Source organism: Brachyhypopomus gauderio, chromosome 1 (assembly GCF_052324685.1).
Source record: "Brachyhypopomus gauderio isolate BG-103 chromosome 1, BGAUD_0.2, whole genome shotgun sequence".
In the NCBI taxonomy this organism is placed as follows: domain Eukaryota; kingdom Metazoa; phylum Chordata; class Actinopteri; order Gymnotiformes; family Hypopomidae; genus Brachyhypopomus; species Brachyhypopomus gauderio.
The window spans coordinates 51759750-51780914 of record NC_135211.1 but is presented as its reverse complement, the minus strand read 5'-3'; the positions used below and the strand labels follow the sequence as shown (position 1 = coordinate 51780914).

The window sequence follows — 21165 nt, the reverse complement described above, 5'->3', positions numbered from 1 at the left end:
ACTTGCCGTTGTTCTTAAATTGTATTTCTGTCTATGGTTATTTGTGCTTCTTGGTAAACGTCTAACTTCCAAAACACTAGGTAATGACATTGACTCCTGTAGTTTAGCAGTAGTCTGACTCAATGGTATCTTGAATTCTGGCCTATCCGTACTATTACCTAGGATCATGAATTCTGTGATCAGATGCAAAGCACTTTGAAAGTCGCTCTGGATAAGAGCGTCTGCTAAATGTAAATGTAAATTGCAAACCTAAAACGTACAGCAGTTATGAATATGAGAACCGATACAAAAATCACATGTGTGTGTCTGTGAGAGATGATGATGATGATGATGATGATGATGCTTGCGATGCTTGCTGCATGGGCACACACACACACACACACACACACACACAGGACAGGAGTGGCACTACCAGCAGTAGCGCCACTGACTTCAACATGGCTGCGCAGGACGAGCTAAGTAAGTTTGGCTGCATATCTACCTACGTATATCTGCGTGTTCTTGTCCTTAAACCCGCTTACGTTTCCACAGGTCTTATATTATTGCCGGTCACGTCCTAAAATGAAGGATAATTTATTTATTTTTATGGCTTAACTGTGTTAAGTGTAGCTATCAGGGGGCTAGCCGGCTGTCCAGTGCACACACAGGCCCAGTGCACAGTCATGGTCCCCAAAATGAAACTAAGTTAGCCAGCGAGCTAACTGATACTATATGTCATGTTTCTTAATTTATGTTTCGTGGTTTTCACTCGTTCGTCGTCTAGTGTCACTTGCAGTTAATACATGAAACGAGTTATTATGTCCTGGACGGACCCTGGTCCCCTTAACGTAGGTTGAGTTAACGTTAGCTGCCCGGCTAACGTTAAAGCTGCGGTGTTGTCATTTCATGTTTAGGGTCGTGTAGTTTTGTCATTGTTGACCTGTTTATTTAGTTACTGGACTATATTTACAGGCCAGGGAAATGACATATAGCTGGCCCAAACCAGCGCCAAAGGCGTTTAACATGGGTTACTGCGCGTCCAAATGTGTGTTGAGAAGACTGCAGGTTCAGATACGTGGCTGTAGTAGGCAGGGGCAGAAAAAGGCAAAACGTTTTGTTTCTCTCCTAACCACTTCTCCCTTCCTCCCTCCCTTCTTCAGATCAGCTGGAACGAGTGTTCCTGCGTTTGGGCCATGCGGAGACAGACGAGCAGTTGCAGGACATCATATCCAAGTTCCTGCCACCTGTTCTCCTCAAACTGTCCAGCGCTCAGGAGGGCGTTCGCAAAAAAGTCAGTGTCCTTTGCCTTCAGTTTGTCTGTGTGATACTACTCAGTGGTGGCCTTTTCCCCCCAGATAGACTTGTTTGAGTATGAGAGAGGCAGATATATATCACTTTCTCTTTCTCTCTCCTGCGTATACTTGCAATGGTAAAACCTTGTTGTGCTTTATTAAGCTATCGAAAGTATAATGAATTCCACTGAAGTGGATCGCGTTAGGTCTTGTGGAGTCATTGCTATTGTGGTCCTTCTCTGCACAGGTTATGGAGCTTCTGGTTCACTTGAATAAGCGGATCAAGAGTCGACCCAAGATCCAGTTGCCCGTGGAGACACTATTAGTGCAGTACCAAGACCCGGCAGCTACGTCATTTGTTACCGTATGTATGAACTCGAATGTGCAGGTGGCCACCTTCCTAAGGGCTCTCTGGCATTGGATCTTGTGTTTTGATTAGTAACACGGTCCTTATCGTCACTTTAAACACGGTGGGCATGCCAGTTGCGATCATATTTCCTGTATAAGTATGTATTACAATAAACATTAGTTGTACATCCTCCACACACTTTATTTAAACAATATATTTATTAGAAAATGATACTCAGAATTCAAGTTTGTTAGCCATTTTCCTGGACTGAAGGATCACTGTACCAGTTCCAACAGCACTGTGTGGTGCTAACGTACTGGTCCGTGGTGCTAACGTACTGGTCCGTGGTGCTAACGTAAATTCATGTTTTATAAAATGTGTTTAATTACTGTTTCATTCAATTTCTTTATTTCTGGTTTAAACAAAAATCATTGCTAATATGTTTTTCATCTATTTTGTTACCTAATTAGTTAAATTTAAATGTAATTTTTTTTTGTCAAAACCAATCATCTTAATTATTTCAGTTTTTAAGTGTGTGTAAATCTCTTTTAATTGCTCCTTTATATGAAAAAAGTGCTGTACGTGTAATCCTGCCTTGCCTGTCTTAACTGGTGATTGTTAATGGGTAAATGTTTCTGCAGAACTTCACTATAATCTACATAAAGATGGGATACCCCAGGCTGGACGTGGCCAAGCAGTGTGAGCTGGCTCCGACTCTGCTGACCGCCATGGAGGGCAAACCCGAACCTCAGCAGGACAGGTCAGCCTCAGGCCACCGCACGCGCACACCGACGGGTTCATCTAGCACTATTTTGCCAATGTCACTGATGTGTGTGCGCGTGTCTTTCCAGTCTGATGCATCTGTTGATTCCAACGCTGTACCACATGAAGTATCCCACGGAGCCCTCCAAGGCGTCGCCCTTTGTTCTAACTGAGAAGCCCAAGACGGTTCACCAGCTCCTGGAGTTCATGCTGGATGTTCTACTGATGCCTTACGGGTATGTCGGCCCTTGGGGAAAGTTCTGCCTTCCTGATGAAGCACTTAGACTGTGGAGGCTTATTGTTTCAGGTAGACGTAACTCCCGCCCTTCCACAGTGCTCCCTTGGGATAGTCATTTTGAGGACATCTCTAGTAGTAAAAATAAAAAGATTGGAGTCCAGTTTAAAGGGCTCATTGAACCGCATAGCAAAACACTGCAACAACTGCTCTGCAAATGTGCGTTGAATAAATCCCCGCACAGCAGCCTGTAGCAACCCCTGCGCTGGGTTTCTGTATTTTTAACCTCGAGCTCTCTCAACAGATTTGTGCTGAATGAGCCACCCAGTCGCCCAGCCCCTTCCTCGCCACAAGGGGGCACTGTTGCAGCAGGATCATCAGCAGCAGCAGCAGCAGGGCCGGGCCTGCCTCAGCCTCCTCCAGGAATGAGCCTGTATGCAGTTAAAAGGATCATCGGGGAGTCGCAGTGGAGCCCAGAGCAGCTGGAGCAGGTGAAGGCTCTGACCTTAAAGGCATCATCGTCATTTCAGCTCATGCTTTGATTAGGTTGGGTTTAGTTAGGCGGTGTTTAGTTATACCGTGATGCTCAGTGTAATGTGTGTGCAGTGCAAACTCGGGATTGTGAAGTTCATCGAAGCACAACAGGTTCCAGAAGTGGAAACGGTCGTCCACCTGGTCGTTGCCTCCAGCGACACCCGCCACAGCGTCGCCACAGCCGCCGACCTGGAGCTGAAGAGCAAGCAGAGGTGCGATACGTTATTATGGGATGGCAAGCACGTGACTGAGAACGAACCTCTGAGAATAAATGCGTCGGCCGTGTACTGTTTTGTGTTCCAGCATCATCGACTGGAACAATCCGCTTATCATCAACAAGATGTTTAAAGTCTACTTGGGCGATATTCCGCTGAAATCCAAGGTACGTTTCTCAGCTTGGCGAGGTCGTGACTACGCGTAAGGGGACCCCTTGTGACTGATGTCACGTTTCACCGTGCGGGGAAGGTTTCAAGGCGTCTGTGCTGGTTTCACGCTGCCGTAACATCGGCGGTTTTGTTTGTTCACCCAGGTCGCCACGGTGAAGCGGGAGCTGAAGCACGAGCCGGTCAGCACCAGGGTGAAGATGAAGATCCTCCCTCACCTGCTCCGCTCGCGACTAGCCGCCGAGTGCTTCCCCGCCAACATCCAGGTGAGACGCAGCCAGACCAACGGGAGATGTTGAGCTTGTACTGTGGCCGTTAAATCTCAACCTAGAGATCCTGAAATCCTGAAAGAGGGCAGGTGTTGCATCTGGTTGCCGGTACACTTCGTAAACGGCAAGGAGGAGATAGACTGTAGTGACTCTGGGGGATAAACCCCTGGAGATGGCCCAGACTGGGTTTTAACTCTTTGTGGAGGACAGTCGCACTGGGGTGACTTTGGAATGTCGGGCCACCAGGGGCACTTAGACGCTGGAGTAGTTGTAATACCATAGGGATAAGCTCCAAGGAGACAGAGCAAAACACTCCTGTAAAGCTCTGGTAAAGAGATTTATCAGTCAGTTCTGTAATTTTCAATTAACCCGCATGGCGACAGAAACCCTCTAAAGGAACTAAAGGAGCTTTAGAACGGACGTGATGCATTGAGAAAACGGAGCAAATGGAGATATGATCGGTTCGGTCGTAGTGAATGTACAAGCGTACATGTGCAGCACAAGAAATCTCAAAAACAGTCGTTTGTGTTTCAGGTCGTGTACGACGGGCTGTTTGGAGCCAACACTAACAACAAGCTGCTCTCGCTCACGCTGCACTTTGTGCACCACATCTGCATGGTGTAAGTGCTCCCGCCGTTCCTACCACGTCTACAACGATACGAAAGGATTCCGTCGGCTTGCGGAAAACTCAAAAAAAGAGCAGCAGCCAACCCCCCCGCCATCCCGTCGTCTTGAACCACGTGTTTCTGTCCTGCAGGTGCCCCGACACCAACAAGCCGCTGGGTCTGATGCTCCTCAACGGTCTCACCAAACTCATCAACGAGTACAAAGAGGTACAGCATGGTCACCGCGCCAGTGCTCCATTCTGGGAGAAAAGCCGATCAAATGGTCATGAGTGGTGATGTATATGGCGATGACGTATATTAAAGTAGATTTTTAAATTGATCGTTTCCCCTTATCAGGACCCTAAACTGCTGTGCGTGGCTTACTCCGCCGTTGGAAAGCTTTCAAGGTCATTGCCTTGACATTTTCCTTTCTTTATTTTTGCTTTTACGAAAGATTGAGTTGTAATTGGGCGTGGCTTTAGTTGTCCCCGCCTCTCGCAGTCCTGCACAACAGGTGTGTGCTGACTGTGTGTGTGTGTGTGTGTGTGTGTGTTGTGAGCAGCCGGATGCCGCAGCTCTTCACCAAAGACATCGCCCTGGTGCAGCAGTTCTTTGAGTCCATGTGCAAGGTGAACCGCGACACACGATTAACTCGTTCAGTTAATCCACCCCCACTTCCCTTTAATGTTGATTGGTTGATCAGCCATTGTCTGTGAAATCCACATCAAACTGAAGTTACAGTTATCTACATTTATGAATTTATTTAATTGAACTCTGTAATCCAGAACTATGTGTTCACACCTCCAAGCCTTCGATCGTGATGAGGTTGTGAACAATAAACCCTCTGCAAATTACTTTGTTTATCAGTTCAATTAATTTGTTTACATGTAAATCATATTAACAGGAGGAAGCTGATGTGCGATTAGCCATTCAAGAGGCCCTGTCTATGATGGTGGGTGCATATGTCAACCTGCAGGGGGCGCTTCTCAATCTTATGGAGGCCCTGGTGGCTGCTTACATTGGAAAGGTTTGTCAGATAACTCTCTGGCCTATTGGTGACAATTCATGATTTAGTTTTGGATTCATCTACATATTTATATATAACAGTAAACTATGACTGTATTACATAGGGTGTCATTTATTTGGTATGGATGTGGCATGCATGGATGAGTTGAATCTGTAGAATCTGATTTTGTTTTGGTTAAGTCTGTGATATTTAGATTTTTCTGTCCCATGATGCGTCACCACAGCCGGAGGTCCAAGTGCGTCAGGTGGCGATGAAGTTCGCCAGCACCGTGTTTGCTCCGGACCACGTGCCCTCCAGATACCTGCTGCTGCTAGCAGCCGGAGACCCGTAGGTTCACACGCATACACATCCACAAAGCATGTCGCTATATGTAAAAAGTATATAGTGGTTTGCAGTAAAAATAAATAAATACTGATTGTGTGTGTGTGAGAGAGATACAGAGAGAGGAGGAGAGAGACAGACAGAGAGAGAGAGAGATACAGAGAGAGAGAGAGAGAGAGAGAGACAGAGAGAGAGAGAGAGAGGGAGGGAGGGGGAGATACACAGAGAGAGAGAGAGAGAGAGATCTAGAGAGACACACAGAGAGAGAGGAGGAAAGAGAAGAATTCAGGAATCCAAACAAAAAGAATGAGGGATGAACAGAGAAGTAAAGGTGCAGCTGTTCAACAGAGAATGAGTGTGTGTGTGTGTTTGTAAGATTTTGATAATACATTAGCTTGTAAGCTTTCTGGTTCATATAAATTCTGCAGTTTTGACTTTTGAGAAAAAGGGAAAAAGAAGTGTGTGTGTGTGTGTGTGTGTGTGTGTGTGTGTGTGTGTGCGCAGCCGAGAAGAGGTGTGCGGAGAGGCCCGCCGCACTCTGAGATCTCTCCCTACCAAGAAGACGGAGAAGGAGGTCTCCAGGCCCATGCCGTCCTTTCCTGAGATGGTGAGCTACATCCAAGAGAAGGTAAAGCCCTCAGACACAAAACCACCGTTCCTCGCCTCTATTCCGTTATGTTGGGATGGTGTGATGGTCTGAATCTCGGGGCGGTTTTCATGAGCGGCCTTGTGGTCTTCGTATGAATCAGGCAGCTGAGAGAATGAAGACACCTGCCAAGTACATTGTGGGAACCTCAACTCTTCCTTTTAACCCTGCCACCTTCGAGGAGGTGAGACTCCGTGTATTTGACTGTCGGTGTGAGAGAGTTTTTTCTTCCAATTATTCAGGCATGTGCCCAGATCTACCAAGTGTGGTTTGGTTGTGAATTAATAAACTGGTGAACTTTTCCTTCTAGATTGTTCTGTACCTCAGGATGTGTCTGGCTCACAGCGCTGGAGCCACGCCCACGTCCCAAAGGTTCATTGATATGCAGGACGACGCCCCTCTAATCGGCCACTACATTCGGTCTTTGTTGGAAAACGAGATCCCCCCGCCTTCCTTCACCACCAAAGGGGGAGACGTCAGTCCAGTGCAGGCCTACATCGATCTGCTCCAGCAACCTCTGTCGGCTGTGGGAGGTCAGTCAAACACTAGGAATCGCCGCGGGGATTAATCTGTGTTAATTAATCTTAATTAATCTTAATTAATTTTAAATGTTATTCTGGGAATGCTTTGGCTGCAGCGGTTCCTGTGATGTACTGCCTGCTGGAGGTGGTGTCTGTTTCCCCTCACAAACTGGCTCCCAGATTTGCCACCAAAATCGACTGGATAAAAGTAAGTAGTCCTGTATTACGATTCACTATTTCCTCTGACGACTGAGTAGTTGATAATATTGAGAATGTTTTCGTGTGTGTGTGTGTGTGTGTGTGTGTGTGTGTGTCAGGGTCTTATGAACACCAGTAAAGAAGACATGCGAGAACTAGCAGCTCAGCTCTACGCTGTGGTGGTCTCCACCATGTCTGGCAATGAACTGAGGACTGCCGTACAAAACCTGATCAAGATTACCAAAGACAATCATGTATGTGTCAGAGTCGGCAGTCTGTCTTCATGAGCCTTTTACCCAAGTACTGTTGCGAGATGCTTTTTTAGCCTCATATGTTTGCTCATTTGACATGTCGGGAAGACGTGGTATTAAGTGTAGTGCTTCTACGGAAGAATGAAGAATGTGAAAACAGCTGTTCTCTCTGACACACAGAGTCCTGAGACCCAGCATGGCGCCATTTTGGCTCTAGGCTACATGGTGGGCAGGTACATGAGTCAGAGGCGGTGCTCGAGCTCTAGCCACACCCCCACCCTCCAGCCAATGAGTTCCATTCCCAAGGATGAGGAAGAGCTGATCACCGTGGCAACTAAAACGATCGGTAAGGCCACCGATGCTTTCTAGGCGTGGTAAATATGACATTCGTCCTCTCATTGGCCATCAAGTTTACCAAGGTCACTGAGAGTCACCCCGTCTCTCCGCAGGGTCGTTTTTGGAAAGCGGGACTCCGATGCTGTCGGTCGCCGCGGTGACCGCCCTGGGCGAGATCGGCCGCAACGGTAAGCTGCTGATGGAGGACGAGGGGGACGGCCTGACCAAACTCAGCCTGGTGGACAACCTGCTCGCCAGGATACCGTCAGGAAAAGAGACCAGCAAGGTAACACACGCACCATCATCACCAATGCAAATATTGTATCCTGGTACACATGCAGTGTGGTGAATAGTGTCCATTAAGCAGCAGAGCCCCATTGTGCCGTGTGTAAATAAAGTGTCTTCCTGTGGCTTTGCTGGTAGAAGTTCTTGAGGAGCTCACCAGGCTCTGATTTCTCCCTGCTCAGATGAAGGAACATGCCATTCAGACACTGGGATTCCTCCCCGTGGGAGACGAGGAGTTCCCACACCAGAAGAAACTCCTGCAAGGTCTCATGGATTCAGTAGAGGTAGAGTTCCAACTTCTTATTACTCTTAGATTACACGAGTAATAACACCATTACACACATAGTATAACACGATTAGATCATATGTACATGAATTATAGTGTCCTTTGTTTTATGTAATTCAGTATTATGTAATATGCTTTTCCTCATCCCTCCGTCTCTCTCTCTCTCTCTCTCTCTCTCTCTCTCTCTCTCTCTCTCTCTCTCTCTCTCTCTCTCTCTCTCTCTCTCTCTCTCCCCCCCCAGGCTAGGCAGGTGGAGTTGCAGTTTACAGTAGGAGAGGCCATAACTAGCGCCTCTGTGGGAACCTGCTCTGGAGCAGCCAGAGATGCCTGGACCTGCACTGAAGACCAATACTGCCCTCCCGAGAGTGAGTGTGTGTGTGAGAGTGTGAGAGACAGTGTGTGTGAGAGAGTGTGAGTGTGTAACATAAGTGCACACTTTCTAAATGGAGATGTTTTGCAGTTTCTTTAATGCATGATGTAATCACTATGCCCCCCCCCCCCCCCTTCCCCCCTCTCTCTCTTCCTCTCTTAGATGTGAAGAATAATGACGCAGTGCCCTGGACTCTGAACTCCATCTTGGCAAAGTACATCTGCAGTCCCAATCCTCATGTGCGTCAGGCTGCTTGTATTTGGCTGCTGTCGCTGGTGAAGAAACTGAGCCATCACAAAGAGATTCGGGTAAACGGCCATGCACACACACGCTTACACATGCACGCACCCCTATACACTGACACTCATGACACACCCATACACACACACGCCCACCGCACCACGATCTGCGTACTAGACTTCCAATTACAAATGAACTTTGATGTTATTAAAGACAAAAATGGTAAATGATCATATCCACATTTGTCTGTGCAATGTAATTGTGAGACTAACTGTCCTTACGTGATGTCTGACAGTATTGGGTCCATCTCAGATACACACATTGACCCTTGGCGTGTAGCACATGTGACACAGACATGTCCTTGTGTGTCCCTTTGTCTGTCTTTGCTGCAGTCCCATCTGAAGGAGATCCAGACAGCTTTCATTTCCATCCTGTCTGACCCAGATGGTGAGTCACTAATTCATCAGTGCTGCCGTTCCTCTTGTGGTAACCTCCGTCTGGCCCGCTGGAGATAAGACCTGACGTTCAATTGAAGCGATTCACCGAACACCTTTGGAGATGTGGGCTTGCTTCTTTTTGTTATGATAGTGTTGCTGTATGACTTGTAACCAAAAACTGGAATGATCATATTAGTTATTGTGTGTGTGTGTGTGTGTGTGTGTGTGTGTGTGTGTGTGTGTGTGTGTGTGTGTGTAGAGCTGAGTCAGGACGTGGCGTCTAAAGGCCTGGGTTTGGTGTATGAACTGGGAGGAGAGCAGGATCAGCAGGAACTGGTGTCAACTTTAGTGGAGACTCTTATGACTGGGAAAAGGTATTTAATAAGCGCATGTGTTCCTTCATGAATTATTCATGCGTGGTCATTACATATTCAGGATTATAGATCTAGTATGGTGAATGAGCATGTCCATCAGGTTAAATGTATGCATGATTTATTGATAATTCCATTAATACCGCTCTGCATTGCCATTTGGTAATGGGCAATATGAAACAGGATTAAATATTTAAAAGGATGGCTTTTAAATGTTGCGTGTGTGTGTGATTTGATTGTAGAATCAAACACACTGTATCAGAAGACACTGAGGTCTTTCAGGGTGAAACTCTTGGTAAAGCACCTGATGGGTAAGTCTTCACCAAGTTTAGCCCCTAATATGGCTTCAGTTTTTTGAGTTTTTAATGTGGAATTCATACCTTATCGCTTGCTAAGATTCACATTTGTCTGATTTTACAGACAGGGCCTTTCTACATACAAAGAGCTGTGCTCATTGGCTAGTGATCTGAACCAACCAGATCTTGTTTATAAATTTATGAACTTGGCCAACCACCATGCCATGTGGAACTCCAGGAAGGTAAGATCCACCAATCAGATCCTTGATCGATATAAGTGAATAGCGATTTCATATATTTTACTTCATAGATGTGTGATGCGGTATATTGAAACATCTCCTGTGCTGTAGGGGGCAGCGTTTGGCTTTAACATCATTGCAGCCAAGGCAGGAGAGCAACTGGCTCCATTTCTGCCCCAGCTGGTGCCTCGCCTGTACCGGTACCAGTTCGACCCAAACCTGGCCATCCGACAGGCCATGACCAGCATCTGGGACGCCCTCGTCACTGACAAAACCATTGTGAGATGTCACTAGATCCTGCCGATAGCCCTACACAGTGGCTTAGCTCGTAGAGCGTTTTTCTTTCGACTGCTTTGCTGCTATGACGATCACAGAACTTCATTTTGTGCCTTTATCTAGGTTGATAAATACTTGAAAGAGATTCTTCAGGATGTCATATCCAACCTGACCAGTAACATGTGGCGGGTACGAGAGTCCAGGTAAGCGATTCGGAGGATTAGTTAACTGATGGTGTTTTAGCTACTTCAGCCGATATCAGGTACTTTTATTTATTCTCTGTAGCTGTTTGGCGTTGAACGACCTGATTCGTGGAAAACAGGCTGATGATATCATTGACCATCTAACGGAAATGTGGGAGACGCTGTTCCGAGTTCTAGACGACATCAAGGTGAGTCGCTTGGCATTTATTAAAACGGATTGCAACGGTCCTGTGACGGGCCCATAATTAGCCCGTGTCTGGCTGTCTCTTTGTATCCGTGTAACATTCAGCTGTGATAATTAAGCACTTTTGTTGGTCTGTGGGACTTTTGTGCTTCAGGAATCTGTTCGGAAGGCAGCAGATTTAACGCTGAAGACCCTCAGCAAGGTAAAAGCCCTTACTGGTATTTCAGTTTTACCAGTAAATACTGCTGGAGCTACTGGTGAATGACAAAGCTGCTGTATACGAGTCATGGTCTGTGCGACCTTCTAGCGGTGTGTAGTAGTGCTGCTCCCCTTTCTCCGGGGTTCAGTGGAGCCTTCAGGTGTGTGTGTGTGTGTGTGTGTGTGTGCGCCTGCTGGCTTGTCCCGCAGGTCTGCGTGCGGATGTGCGAGTCGACGGGTGCGTCTGCTCAGAAGACTGTCGGGGTGCTTCTGCCCATCCTGCTGGACAAAGGCATCGTCAGTAATGTGGCAGAGGTGCGCTCTCTCAGGTATGTTGAGGATCAAGGATATTGAGTGTGTGGTGTGACTCAAGGATATTGAGTGTGTGGTTATATAATAAGGGTAATGATCATGTGGTATAATAAGGGTGTTGATCGGTGTGGTTGTATAATAAGGGTGTTGATTGGTGTGGTTGTATAATAAGCAGGGATGCACCGAAAATTCGGCCACCAAAATACTTTCATCACCGAAACAACACGGCCGAAACAATGTGTTGTGATGACGCAAGCAGAAATTGCCACCTGCACGCGCTTATTTGGATAAAGCTAGCAAAAAAGTTTTCCAGTGATGGCGCCAAGGCAAAGGACATGACACCAAAAATTATGGAACTCGTTGCCTTAGACGATCAGCCGTTCTCTGTCGTAGAGGATGTGGGATTTCGTAGGCTAATGGAGCACATTGAGCCCCGTTATGTTTTGCCAAGCAGACGACATTTCTCAGAAGTGTGTTTACCTGAGCTGTTTAATGTTGTTGCAACTCACGTCACGTTTTTATGAGAGAATTTATATTTATCTTTTAGGCCAGTCAGTTATAATTATATATTTATCCTCTCAGATAAAAACGGTCTGCAAGCGAGTTAAATTTAATTAGTGGTCGACCATTGTCAGCGTTATCACCGTTAACGGCCCACCACTAATTTTATTTTATAATATGCATTACTGTAATGTCATTGCTAAATAAATATTTTCAAATCAAATTTTGTAGTGCCTTTGCAATGCCTTGATTTTAGTGAGGTTAGCCATAAATCCAATGTTACTAATAATTGGCATAATGTAGGCTATTTCGGTGTTTCGGTTTTCGGCTTTCGACCTTGGTTTCCTCATTTTCGGTTTTTGGTTTCGGCTAAGAATTTTCATTTCGGTGCATCCCTAATAATAAGGGTGTGGATTGGTGTGGTTGTATAATAAGGGTATTAATTGGTGTGGTTGTATAAAAAGGGTATTGATCGTTGTGGTTGTGTAATAAGGGTATTGATCGGTGTGGTTGTGTAATAAGGGTATTGATCGGTGTGGTTGTGTAATAAGGGTATTGATCGGTGTTGTTGTGTAATAGGGTATTGATCGGTGTGGTTGTGTAATAAGGGTATTGATCGGTGTGGTTGTGTAATAAGGGTATTGATCGGTGTGGTTGTGTAATAAGGGTGTGGATTGGTGTGGTTGTGTAATAAGGGTGTGGATTGGTGTGGTTGTATAATAAGGGTGTTGATTGGTGTGGTTGTATAAAAAGGGTATTGATTGGTGTGGTTGTATAAAAAGGGTATTGATTGGTGTGGTTGTATAAAAAGGGTATTGATTGGTGTGGTTGTATAAAAAGGGTATTGATTGGTGTGGTTGTATAAAAAGGGTATTGATCGGTGTGGTTGTATAAAAAGGGTGTTGATCGGTGTGGTTGTATAATAAGGGTGTTGATCAGTGTGGTTGTATAATAAGGGTGTTGATCGTTGTGGTTGTGTAATAGGGTATTGATCGTGTGGTTGTATAATAAGGGTATTGATCGTGTGGTTGTATAATAAGGGTATTGATCGTTGTGGTTGTATAATAAGGGTGTTTATCGGTGTGGTTGTATAATAAGGGTGTTGATGTGGTTGTATAATAAGGGTGTTGATGTGGTTGTATAATAAGGGTATTGATCGTTGTGGTTATGTAATAGGGTATTGATCGCGTGGTTGTATAATAAGGGTGTTTATCGGTGTGGTTGTATAATAAGGGTGTTGATGTGGTTGTATAATAAGGGTGTTGATGTGGTTGTATAATAAGGGTGTTGATGTGGTTGTATAATAAGGGTATTGATGTGGTTGTATAATAAGGGTATTGATCGTTGTGGTTGTGTAATAGGGTATTGATCGTGTGGTTGTATAATAAGGGTGTTTATCGGTGTGGTTGTATAATAAGGGTATTGATTGGTGTGGTTGTATAATAAGGGTATTGATCGGTGTGGTTGTGTAATAGGGTATTGATCGGTGTGGTTGTGTAATAAGGGTATTGATCGGTGTGGTTGTGTAATAAGGGTATTGATCGGTGTGGTTGTGTAATAAGGGTATTGATCGGTGTGGTTGTGTAATAAGGGTATTGATCGGTGTGGTTGTGTAATAAGGGTATTGATCGGTGTGGTTGTGTAATAAGGGTGTTGATTGGTGTGGTTGTGTAATAAGGGTATTGATTGGTGTGGTTGTATAATAAGGGTATTGATTGGTGTGGTTGTATAAAAAGGGTATTGATCGTTGTGGTTGTATAATAAGGGTGTTGATCGGTGTGGTTGTATAATAAGGGTGTTGATCGGTGTGGTTGTGTAATAGGGTATTGATCGTGTGGTTGTATAATAAGGGTATTGATCGTGTGGTTGTATAATAAGGGTATTGATCGTTGTGGTTGTGTAATAGGGTATTGATCGCGTGGTTGTATAATAAGGGTATTGATCGGTGTGGTTGTATAATAAGGGTGTTTATCGGTGTGGTTGTATAATAAAGTTATTGATCGGTGTGGTTGTATAATAAGGGTATTGATCGGTGTGGTTGTATAATAAGGGTATTGATCGGTGTGGTTGTATAATAAGGGTGTTTATCGGTGTGGTTGTATAATAAGGGTATTGATCGGTGTGGTTGTATAATAAGGGTATTGATCGTGTGGTTGTGTAATAAGGGTATTGATCGTGTGGTTGTGTAATAAGGATATTAATCGTGTGGTTGTGTAATAAGGGTATTGATCGGTGTGGGTGTGTAATAAGGGTATTGATCGGTGTGGTTGTATAATAAGGGTATTGATTGGTGTGGTTGTGTAATAAGGATATTGATTGGTGTGGTTGTGTATCCTGGGCGGGAGCAGCATCGAGACACTGGTGAAGATCAGCAAGGCAGCAGGCAGCCGTCTGAAGAGCCACGCCCCTCGCCTCATTCCCGCACTGCTGGAGGCACTGAGCATGCTCGAACCGCCCGTGCGCAACTACCTCAGCCTGAGAGCCACGGAGCAGGAGAAGGTGAGTGGCGGCTCTGCTATCGGCTAGTCTTGCCTGACCCATGCGTCATACACAGAGAACACGGATTTTTTTACTTGTGTGTTATCTTGTTTATGGAGAGCAGTATGTTAAAGAGAACCAACATGGTCCTAACTTAAGGTAGCAAAGAGTTAAGCTAAGCAGACATGTAATGGGTTAGAAAACATCTAAATCAGGGGTCGGCAACCTATGGCACGCGTGCCACTGTTGGCACGCCGAGGCATAATCACTGGCATGCAGCACGCTGGACCAGCATCAGCAAAAAATAATAATAATAAAAAATCTCAGACAGAGAGCACGATCCTCCAATCGAAATCGCTTCGCAACGTTCTGCTCAGTGGAAGCGTTTATACTTGGCGATCGATCGCTATATAATATAATATAATTGTGTTCATTTACACCCCCGCTTACATCCCCCCCCCCCCCCCTGCTCAACAACTTACGTTCGCTACTCGGCACACTCATTGACTAGACATGTTAAAGTTGGCACTCCGTGTCTCAAAGGTTGCCGACCCCTGATCTAAATTATATTAAAATAAAATTAAATCAAACCAGTGCTCTTGTTAAGCAGTATACATAACCTTCCTACACGGCATGCCTTTACTTAAAAGCTAGTATTTCTAGATCATGGTTACTGTTGTAGCGTGCTGTAGTGTAATGGTATCCCAGATTTGATTAGAGCAACAGCTCAACAGATGTTTTTGACAAATAAGGCGAGAAGGGGTGAAATCTGAAATGCATCACTGCTGTGTGTAAACGAGGACCAGTAAGAACGCTCCTTCCTCCCCCGTCTGTTCCCAGAGTGCTTTGGACAGTGCCAGACTGAGCATGGTCAAGTCCTCACCCATGATGGAGACCATCAACATGGTAGGAGTCCTCACCTGCGTCCTGGAAACACCGCACACGGCTCGGTGCTGCTCAGTGACACCAGCTCCTCCGTCTTTTACCGTCCACATTTTATAAACGAATAAATTTTATGCATCACTAATGTAAGAGCAGCTGCAAAAAGGTCCTGGCGTTCCCTTTCATATCTGTACTGAGATTTGAATATACTGTCGCCTTTTCTTAGATGAGTGTTTTTATTGAGCTTCCACAGCTTCCTTTCCTACAGGAAATGTTAGGGTCATGATTGTGTGTGTGTGTGTGTGTGTGTGTGTGTGTAGTGTCTTCAGCATTTGGACGGGTCTGTGTTGGGAGAACTGGTGCCCAAACTCTGTGATCTGCTGAAAAGTGGAGTGGGTCTTGGAACCAAGGTAAACATCTAGATGCATGTTCTTCTGTTCCTGTGACATGTATTACTGTAGCTCAGTATGTTATGGTTTACTTTTGAACATTACTATAAGCTTCAGCTAAGTAATCAAAACTTTGTGTTTGGTTGAAAAACGTTTTTCAACCAGAAGCTTCAAAAGAGGCATTTTCTCCAGCAAAATGTCCTGAGTAGGTCTATTTTGTAATCTTTCCATCTCCTATGATTATTTGGTTTCTGCAATTAGCTAAAACAGCACCGTGCACACACACACACACACACACACACACACACACACACACGGGTAACTGCTATATGGTTTCCAGGGAGGCTGTGCCAGTGTGATCGTCTCCCTCACAGTGCATTGTCCTCAAGACCTCACACCTTACTCAGGTATTGCCCCTCCCCCACCCCCATCTGCATATTAACACGGACACACCCACAGTATGCAAGCAGCCCCTTCACTGGCCCACTCGTGCCTGTATGCTCCGCCTCCGTCCACAGGTAGACTCATGAGCGCCCTCCTCAGCGGGATACACGACCGCAGCGTTGTGGTCCAGAAGTCTTTCGCCTTCGCCATGGGTCACCTGGTCAGGGTGAGCGCACACCACGTCCCTGGACCATACCAATCAACGGGGCGCCCGAACCCCGGGCCATGTGATTAGAGCCGTGACTTAAACCGTGCTGCTCCTTTACCCTGCAGACAGCCAAGGACAGCAGCGTGGAGAAGCTTCTGCAGAAACTCAGCTCCTGGTACCTGGAGAAAGAAGGCAAGACGCAAAGGGGATGCTGTAGTGGTTTTTGCTCTTTGTCGCCCGCCCCAATCGTAACGATCCTTCTCTTTTCCCATGTCCTCCGCCTTCTCCCCCTGCACAGAGGCGGTGTACAAGTCGTCGTGCTGCCTCACCGTGCACGCCATCAGCCACTACAGCCCGGACGTGCTGAAGGCCCACGCCAGCTCCGCGCTTCCGCTGGCCTTCCTGGGCATGCACCAGCAGCCCGAGGGGCAGGAGCACGGAGACGCGGCCGACGCCAACCTGTGGGCCGAGGTGTGGCAGGAGCACGTTCCTGGTACGATGCACGCCGCCTTCATCTCCACCCCGGAGCAGACGCCGTTAAACGGTGTACAGCTTGGATTTAAGCAACTGAAAATCGTCCAAAGAAATCGTTTTATTAAAATGGAAAAAAGCCAAAGATTTCTGATCATTCTCTGCATGTCCCTTTTACTTGGGTCTTCAGGCAGTTTTGGCGGGATCAGGCTGTACATGACCGAGCTCATAGCTATTACCCAGAGGGCTTTGCAGTCTCAGTCATGGAAGATGAAGGCGCAGGGCGGGGCCGCCATGGCGACCATCGCTAAGCAGCAGACAGGCTCCCTGGTGGCCCCTCACCTGGGTATGGTGCTGAGTGCCCTGTTGCAGGGACTCGGAGGACGCACCTGGGCTGGGAAGGTGAGCACGCCCCAACGCAGGCACGCACCAATCAGCACGCACCAAATCAGCACGCACCAATCAGCACGCACGAAGACGCATGCACGAATATCTCCAATCAGCAGGCTGTGGGAATTTCGTCACACGTTGGGATTTATTTATTATTGTTTTTATTTATTAAAGTGGCATAGTCCGTCATCTTGGTGACCCCCTGGATTCTGTGGTCACTCATTGTAGTGCCTTCATCTGCTTTCAGGAGGAGCTCTTGAAGGCTGTTGGTTCTGTGGTGTCAAAATGCAGGTTGGATGCACCTTCATTCTCTTCTCCAGGTGTTTCTCATGTACATTCTGCACAAGACTAGAGAAGCTGTGTGTGTGTGTTTGTGTTTGTGTTTGTGTGTGTTTGTGTTTGTGTGTGTGTGTTTGTGTTTGTGTGTGTGTGTGTGTGTGTGTGTGTGTGTGTGTGTGTGTGTGTGTGTGTGTGTGTGTAGCGAGGAGCTAAAGAAGTCCGTTCCAGGCCAGCCCAGCGTGTCCCAGGTGTTGGACCTGGTGCTGAAGGAGTGTAGGAAGGACAACCTCGTCTACAAAATGGCCGCCCTGCGAAGTGCAGCAGACATCCTGGAGGCCACGCACGAGGACCGCTTTGAGGACATGGCAGACATCCTGTTCCCTCTCATCAGAAAGGTACAGTAGTGCTCCTGGCCCAGTGGGAGGCGGACCTCGTCCGCACGGGCCCGGTGCACCGGCAGGTTCCCGGCAGGAGCGACCCGTGGCACAACAAGGCCGAGATTTATTGCTTAAATACATTCAGTTGGGTCACAAACCATAGCTGCTCCGGGGCCTTTGCAGACGATGGCATTCCCCTCGATCGCATCCTGGGTCGTGCAGCCTGTGTGTTTATATAAGTGTATTCATCTCATTCATGACTTTTATTTTTGTGGCGGGGCATCAGTACGAACCTACGAGTGTCGCTTCGCCGAAGCGTGACGATGATGACGATGACGAAGACACGAAAGACCGGCAGCTGCGGGCCGAGGCTCTCCTGTGTGCGTTTGAGACTCTGGGGAAATCCTGGCCGTCAAACCCACAAACCCAAAGTACGACTGCTATAGGCATACAAAAATAATGCAAAAATACTCACTGAAGACATTGTAAAAATACATCCATCAACAATGTAGATTAATGTAGTTATTAATGGATGAGGTGTGTGTGTGTGTGTGTGTGTGTGTGTGGCAGGTCGTTATCAAGCAGAAGTGTGTGGGCTGATGTGTGACAGGCTTAAACTGAGCACATGGAGGGTTCAGCTGTGTGTTCTCCAGTGTATGAAGGCATTCTACCAGCGGTGAGACACACAACCAGTACAAGAACCAGACAACACACACAATCTGGACTACAAACCAAACATGCTTAATATGGACTATAATCAAATTTGTGATTTGTAAACATTTGACACTAGATTTCATTACAAAAGTATATTGTATATACTATGTACTGATTTAAACACTAAACATCTCCCTATATGAAGACTTGTATGAAGGCCAAAACGTTTTGGTGTTTTTTTTTTTTTTCGGTTTTGTGGTGTAGATTGTTGTTGTTGGAGAAGGACCATCAGAACGCCGCAATCCTGACCGACCTTCTAACTGAAACCTGCACCGGCCTTGCATCACCACTAGGTGGGGCGTGACATCTGTGTATGTAGTGGTCAGCCCAAAGGTCCTTTATTCAGAGGGAATGTTTACCGTTTTTCTCTTGCATATCTGCAGAAAACAGAAGTTATTCCTCTGTAAGAACAGAGGCCTTGTCCATCCTGGAACTCCTCTTGAAAAAGATCGAAGGTAATTGACCACGGTTAGCCAAGGGATATTGAAACGTAGGTAAAAAGGGCTGATGACCATGTTTATTCTGTTAGATCTAACGGCTGCGTTTGACATTGTCAATCATGGCCGGCTATTGTCCTGTCTCAGCAATTTGGTTGGCATCACTGGGACTGCTCTTGCTTGGTTTCAGTCCTATCTTGCTGACAGACAACAGTTTGTGTCCATGGGAGGCTTTAGCCATGTACCGTGACCAGTGGTGTCCCGCAGGGTTCCGCCCTTGGCCCCTTGCTGTTTATATTTTATTTACTTCCCCTTGGTGAAATCATTAGGATGCATGGATTGCAATTTCACTGTTATGCTGATGATGTTCAGATTTATTTATGTACTAAATCAACTCTTAGTCCCTCACCATCTATTTTGAGTGACTGCTTGACTGATGTTCAGGTATGGATGAAGGAGAATTTCCTTAGCGTGAACATGAGCAAGTCAGAGGTTATGTTAATATCTACACAAGCAATTATAAAAAAAAAATGCTGGTGCTGTCTTCTCTGTCCCAAATCTTTCTGTCTCGTTATCAAGTCAGATCAGAAACTTGGGTGTTATTTTTGACTCTGCCATGTCTTTTGAACCTCATATTAAATATCTATGCAAGACAGCTTTTTTTCCATCTAAGGGGCATTGCGAAGATTCACCCTTTCCTCTCTACTACAGCTGCTGAAAAAGTTATTTACTCCCCACCCTATAGGGAGTTTTTCCTTGCCACTGTCGCCATTGGCTTGCTCATTAGGGATCTGGACCCATACGATTGTAAAGCTGCTTTGTGACAACGTGTGTTGTGAAAAGCGCTATATAAATAAATTTGACTTTGACTTCATTTGTAACATCCAGAATTGATTATTGCAATGCTATTTTGTATGGTCTCTCAGCTCGAGTACTGAATCGCTTGCAAGCTGTGCAAAATTCAGCTGCGAGGGTCTTGACGCACTTGAAATCTTGGGCTCATATTACTCCTATATTGAAATACCTACACTGGCTTCCTGTGCGGTATCGAATACAGTACAAGTTGTTGATACTGGTATATAAATCCATACATGGCACTGCTCCTCTTTATTTAAGTAGTTTACTCCATGCTTACTCTCCAGTTCGTACTCTATGCTCCTCGGAAGACCTCCTCCCGTTTTCTAAGATGCGTACTGTTGGGGATGGGGCTTTCAGTGTTGCTGGTCCCAAGCTGTGGAATGGCCTTCCACCTGAGCTCCGTGCCTGCGCGTCGTTGTCCATGTTCAAAATTGGCCTTAAGACTCACTTATTTCAATTAGCATATCCTACTTGAGCTTCTGTACCATGATTTATTTTTGCTGATGTTTATTTAATTTTTTTGTATGGTTTTGTGTTCTTGCTTTATGTACAGTGACCTTGGGTGGCTTGAAAGGCACTTTTAAATAAAATCTTTATTATTTATTATTAAAAAGTTTGTTTACCATCAGTTTAACATTTTCTTCTGTGTGTACGCAGAGAGTGACCAGTGGGAGTCCCTGTCCGAGAAGTGTCGGCAACAGCTTCAGCGTTCTCTCGCTACCATGGAAACGGACAACCGTCCCGAGCTGAAGGCCAAGGCCCAGACGCTGAGGCGGAAAGTACAGGGTTTGCCTTAAGCAGGCCTGCCCACGCCACACTGCAGCCATTCCGCACCAAACGCACATCTCATCTATCAAACACAAAAAATAACACACCTGGACAGTCTCGCTTCAAATAAACCAATAAGGTGATTATTGCCAAGACAAACTAAAAAAAAAAAAAAGCTCCTCCGGGTGACTTGGTTGGTTTTTCCAAAGATTCTGTGCTTGAGCCGGAAGTGGCCTCCTGAGCGGACCATTTTCTGAGCGTCGCCCTGAGCGGGTTCTGTCGCTTTTCTCACGTCACTCTTTGCGCCTCATCTGTGCCGACTGGAGCGCCCCCTTCTGGTTGACATTCGTCTGCTTGCGGTGTGGCTCTGACCGAAGTCTAGCCATCTCACCTAGCCACGTGCGCCTGTGGTTAACGTGCTTTTGTTTAGTTTTAACCAAGCGGCCACTGCCACTTTTAAACCGGTTCGTCTATCCTCTTACTCAAGGGAGTGGTGTTACGATGTCTCCCCCCTCGGTTCTGATCTCCTGACGACTTTGAGTAAGACTTACGTGGCTGATTTTGGTTCCCTCTCCTTCCCTCTTTCTCCTTTTTGCTGTTCGTGTTCAGAGGCGACATGATGCC

At 46.1% G+C, this 21165-nt stretch overlaps 1 protein-coding gene across 1 annotated transcript; it reads left to right on the top strand.

Moving 5' to 3' along the window:
* Positions 1-321: 321 nt before the first annotated feature.
* Positions 322-20749, top strand: ecpas (Ecm29 proteasome adaptor and scaffold). The gene is made up of 49 exons (XM_077018532.1): positions 322-459; positions 1140-1270; positions 1519-1635; positions 2262-2380; positions 2472-2618; positions 2922-3108; positions 3224-3363; positions 3455-3533; positions 3681-3800; positions 4338-4423; positions 4561-4636; positions 4766-4815; positions 4971-5037; positions 5313-5435; positions 5659-5762; positions 6261-6384; positions 6506-6586; positions 6713-6935; positions 7040-7131; positions 7241-7375; positions 7553-7718; positions 7822-7994; positions 8176-8277; positions 8521-8644; positions 8812-8957; positions 9282-9336; positions 9586-9700; positions 9940-10008; positions 10118-10235; positions 10344-10511; positions 10632-10711; positions 10794-10899; positions 11050-11097; positions 11304-11422; positions 14255-14405; positions 15225-15290; positions 15587-15676; positions 15996-16062; positions 16174-16265; positions 16373-16439; positions 16546-16740; positions 16909-17120; positions 17356-17399; positions 17590-17782; positions 18051-18195; positions 18335-18440; positions 18683-18771; positions 18862-18933; positions 20431-20749. Exons 1-49 carry the CDS (start codon positions 360-362, stop codon positions 20568-20570), a joined length of 5619 nt encoding a protein of 1872 aa, XP_076874647.1. The 5' UTR covers positions 322-359; the 3' UTR covers positions 20571-20749.
* The last annotated feature ends 416 nt before the right edge of the window (positions 20750-21165 follow it).

Coding starts and splice junctions, on each gene's coding strand:
- ecpas (XM_077018532.1), top strand. CDS start 360: ATGGGCACACACACACACACACACACACACACACAGGACAGGAGTGGC. Junction 2,381..2,471: donor CCCGAACCTCAGCAGGACAG/GTCAGCCTCAGG, acceptor GTGTCTTTCCAG/TCTGATGCATCTGTTGATTC. Junction 18,772..18,861: donor CGGCCTTGCATCACCACTAG/GTGGGGCGTGAC, acceptor GCATATCTGCAG/AAAACAGAAGTTATTCCTCT.